Here is a 4517-nt window from a genome sequence, read left to right as displayed (position 1 = left end):
CAGTGCCTTGATTAGCCACTTTGACGTCGTCACAATCTATATATAGACCGTTTCAAAGCTGTTATCTTGATATAAAGAAAAATTAATGGTTGGGCAACCTGAAACTTTATTCAATTCGAGACCGTTTCAAACAAGAAACGGATATATATAGCTAGAGTGACTTCTCTTACATTTTAAAAAAAACATTTCTTAATAAAGATGACGGATAATTATGCCGCAGTTCGTGCATTATTAGGCATTTAGAGATGGTTTGGTTCTAAGTCAGAGCGCTTTCCCTGACATGGCCACTTTATTTCGATTTTAGACGTCCGAGACTGAGATTATTGATGCCTGAACCTGCCTGGTACGGGTCTCAATCAAACAGGCCTTTTAGTTCCCGCGCTTCCGTTCAGGCCCCACGAGGACGTGAAAACTTATCCGTGCCGCGCTGCGCACACGTCCCTTTTACCCTTGTCTGAACAAGTCCGCCGCTTCGTGACGCTACAAATAGTTAGAGCACGGCCGATCGAGGAACCATCGTCCGAGTTCTGAACACCACCATCTCGTGTCACTCCCTAGTAACCATTAATTCACTTGGCCAGTCCCGCTCCACGCACGCACGCACAGACATGGGCAACACCGTGCCGCCGCGCGCGTCCCGCGAGGCCACCGGCACCGGCCGGAGGCTCGCCGGGACCGGGGGCAGGCGCTCCGTGAACGCCGTCGTCACCGAGGCGCCGCCTCCTGCCACGCCGAGCCGCCGCGTGGTGGTGGCCACGGCGCGCAAGCAGGGGTGGGACGACGAAGGCGACGTTGAGGAGGAGGAAACGGCGCGCGCGGGGCGTCCTCGTGCAGGAAGTGCTCTGCGGGCGGCTGCTGGTGGCGACGGCGCGGCCCCAACAACTCCGGCCGTGACCGCGGCCGGCAAGGTGCTGACGGTGAAGATCGTGATGAGGAGGAAGGACGCGGAGGCGCTGGTGGCGATGCTGGTGAAGCTGAAAGCGCGGGAGCGCAAGGCCAGGATGGCCGAGCTCGAAGGCGAGCTACGGACCGGGAGCTGCGGCGGTGGAGGCCGCGCCCACGCGAGCCCGGCATGGAGCCGGGACGCGCGGAGGCCCATGCTCCCGCCGATTAAGGAGAACGACAGGTTTGAGCGCATCACACCAGTGGCGTGCATGACACCACTAGCTTGATGAGTGCTGGAGTCGGGACGTGAGCAAGTTGTTAGCTACCTAAGTACGTCTCCTAAGCCACAGTTAGCCGTTTCAGGTGAGGAGTGTGTATGATGCGTTGCCGTTGCTCATCACCCGGCGGCCATGCATGTCTGTACATATATAGGATAGGAGTGTATTGTGGAAAGAGGTGGCAACTAGTGCTTGATCAGATTTACAATTCTCTTCAGTACGTATATATATTTAGACCTTCGTATATATATATACCTGGTGGTTCACTACCAATGCAAAATGATTCGATGGGAGCATATCTCTCGTTCGAGTCTCTACTCTCTACAGAAGAAGTAGTATACCTGCAGCTCAGCTTCTTAGGACATGAGTGAGCACTTCGTCTCTATCGCCTCAACGCTATCGCTTCATCTTCAAGCTTTAGTTTTCTGAAGAGGAAGCCAAACCTGCCACGCAGCCGGCCGGCCACGGCGGCGAATGCATGCATCAGCACTTCAGCAGCGAGCATTTGCTTTGGCTGCACTGCTCGTACCTTACCCTTTCACACGGGTTACCTCGTCGTCGAGGAGAAAGCAACGGGACGGGCAAGTGGTACATGCATATAGCTGCAGTTAGTCTCGCGTACGTCAGGAGAGGGAGCTAGTGCTCACCGGGGCGCCCCTGGTAGATCAGATAACTGCTAGAAACAGTCCACCTGCGCAAGTGGCCCGCCGTTTTCACGCTCCCCGGCGGTAACGAAACGGCTGTCCAGGTCAAGCCACCTTCAGTCTGTGGGTCGATTGTAAAAGCTAAGTAGCTCAAAAGTATTTTTTTTTAAATTAGGTTTTGAATAGATTGAGCGTATATAACAATACCTCTGGGATTTGCAAGCCAACAAAAGTTCCTTCGTACTCGTACCTGTGTTTGGCTTCTAGTACAATACAACCTTTAGCTTTCTTAAACAGGCTATTTTACTGTGTTACCTGAGCCTGTCTGTACATGAAGTAAGCTTACAATATTACCACGACCGAATTGACGGAGGTTGAAAAATAACAACAGCGATTACTAGCCGGCGCTCTACACAGGTAGGGGCGCCCGTTCCCAGCGTTAAGAGTGAATGTAAATGAACAGTGAACAACTGCTGCTTTCATTGATCTTGTTAGATTATATACAAGTGAGAGATCACGTCGTACGGACGTGACTCCTTGGTGTTTGAGTACAGGAAGAGCAACTGCTCTTGGCCAAAGGACATGCCCCTTCGGATGGCATGCTAACTGCTAGGCTAACTGCTAATCCTATCACCAGATGAGATCACCGATTAGATGATGAAGAGGTGTCTCTTCAGAGGAGACATCGTTTCACAACACTCCCCCTTGATCGAATCATTCTTAAGATCAATGTAGCTGTAATCTTGGATTCCTCGAAAAACCCTGTGGGAAAAATCTGAGGAATATGTATGTATGGATATGCTGTAAAACTCCTTTAAACCTTTATAGGAAAACAAGGAGAAGGTAGCATATATTTGTGTGATTTAAACAAACCACTATGTCATTGGTATTCCAATTAAAAACCCTAGTGGGGAAAAATATTGGAGATATGACATAAAGATAACTCCTCTAAAAAACCGTTTAGGAAAAATGTGAGGAGCCATATTAAGAGATATGTCGCTAAAACTCCTATAAAAACCCAGTAGGAAAATCAGGAGAAAAATATGACGACATACTATAAGTATTGCCTCTTGAAATAACTCTCATGAAAAACCTTTTTCAAGGAAAAACCATGGATGAGTTGGGAGGGCAATATGTGTCTTTGATATTTCCCACAAAAACCCCGGTGGGGAAAATAGAAAATATAACACATGCTTATGTTAATATTACCTCATTAAAAACTTTAACAAGAAACCTTTTGAGTAAAACTTGTGAAAGAAAAGAGTATAATATGATGCTGGTACAGGTGGCATCTAGGAGATGTCTCCCCCTGATTCTGGCAAATCTCGAAGTCGCCTCATACCAATTCCATGTACCAATTTTTGAAACACAGAAGTTGGTAAGGACTTAGTAAATAGGTCAGCGAGATTATCACATGACTTGATTTGCAAGATGTTTATTTCCCCACTTTCTTGTAATTCATGGGGATAAAACAATTTAGGAACAATATGCTTAGTGATATTGCTCTTTATGTAACCTGTTTGCATCTGTGTAACACAAGCGGAATTATCTTCATAGATAATTGTTGGTGATTCAATTGAACCAATACCACATGTCTGTTGTATGTGGTTAATCATTCTGCGAAGCCACACACATTCTCGTGATGCCTCGTATAAAGCAATAATTTCAGAATGATTAGTAGAGGTGGCTGTTAGAGTCTGCTTAGAAGACTTCCATGAAATAGCTGTACCTCCATGTAGGAATACAAATCCTGTTTGGGATTTTCCGTTATGAGGATCAGATAAGTAACCAGCATCTGTATAGCCAATCATACTGGAATCATGATTTTTTTTGAAGAATAAACCAAGATCCTTTGTGCCATTAAGGTATCTGAGGATACACTTTGCTCCCGTCCAATGACGGTGAGTCGGGTCCGCACTATGCCTAGCTAGTAAGTTCACTGCAAATGCGATATCAGGCCTGGTGCAATTTGCAAGATACATAAGTGCGCCAATAACACTGAGATATGGGATTTCTGGTCCCAACGTCTTCTCCCCAACATCCCGTGGTCTAAATGGATCTTTCCCTAATTCTAAGGAACGAACAACCATCGGGGTTTTATTAGGGTATGATTTATCCATATTGAATTTCTCCAATATTTTCTGGATATAGGCTGATTGATGCACTAAAATCCCTAAAGGACGGTGCTCAATTTGTAAACCTAGGCAATATTTGGTCTTTCCCAAATCCTTCATCTCGAATTCCGTCGTTAGATGTTTGCGTGCTTCTTCTATATCATTTGGACTGCCAATGATATTTAAATCATCAACATATACAGATATAATACAAAATCCCGTTTGAGATTTCTTAATGAAAACACATGGGCAATCATCATTATTGGTGTATCCTTTGTTTAAAAGGAATTCACTCAGTCGGTTGTACCACATTCGTCCCGACTGCTTCAAGCCATATAATGACTTTTGTAGTTTTACACAATACATGTTACGATTTGCGTTTGGATTCGGAATTTGGATTCCATCGGGAACCTTCATATATATGTCCGAATCAAGTGACCCATATAAATATGCTGTCACCACATCCATCAACTGCATAGATAGATGATTTTGAACTGCCAATGATATTAAGTATCGGAAAGTAATTCCACTCATTACTGGAGAATAAGTTTCATTATAATCAATGCCGGGTCTCTGCGTGAACCCTTGTGCTACGA

General features: G+C 45.7%; 1 protein-coding gene across 1 annotated transcript; it reads left to right on the top strand.

Moving 5' to 3' along the window:
- Positions 1-1436, top strand: LOC110434000. The gene has a single exon (XM_021457420.1). The coding sequence runs from the start codon at positions 609-611 to the stop codon at positions 1170-1172; it is 564 nt and encodes a 187-aa protein (XP_021313095.1). The 5' UTR covers positions 1-608; the 3' UTR covers positions 1173-1436.

Source organism: Sorghum bicolor, chromosome 3 (genome assembly GCF_000003195.3).
Source record: "Sorghum bicolor cultivar BTx623 chromosome 3, Sorghum_bicolor_NCBIv3, whole genome shotgun sequence".
In the NCBI taxonomy this organism is placed as follows: Eukaryota; Viridiplantae; Streptophyta; class Magnoliopsida; order Poales; family Poaceae; genus Sorghum; species Sorghum bicolor.
The sequence above is the reverse complement of the archived record's forward strand: the minus strand, read 5'-3'. Positions and strand labels throughout refer to the sequence as shown.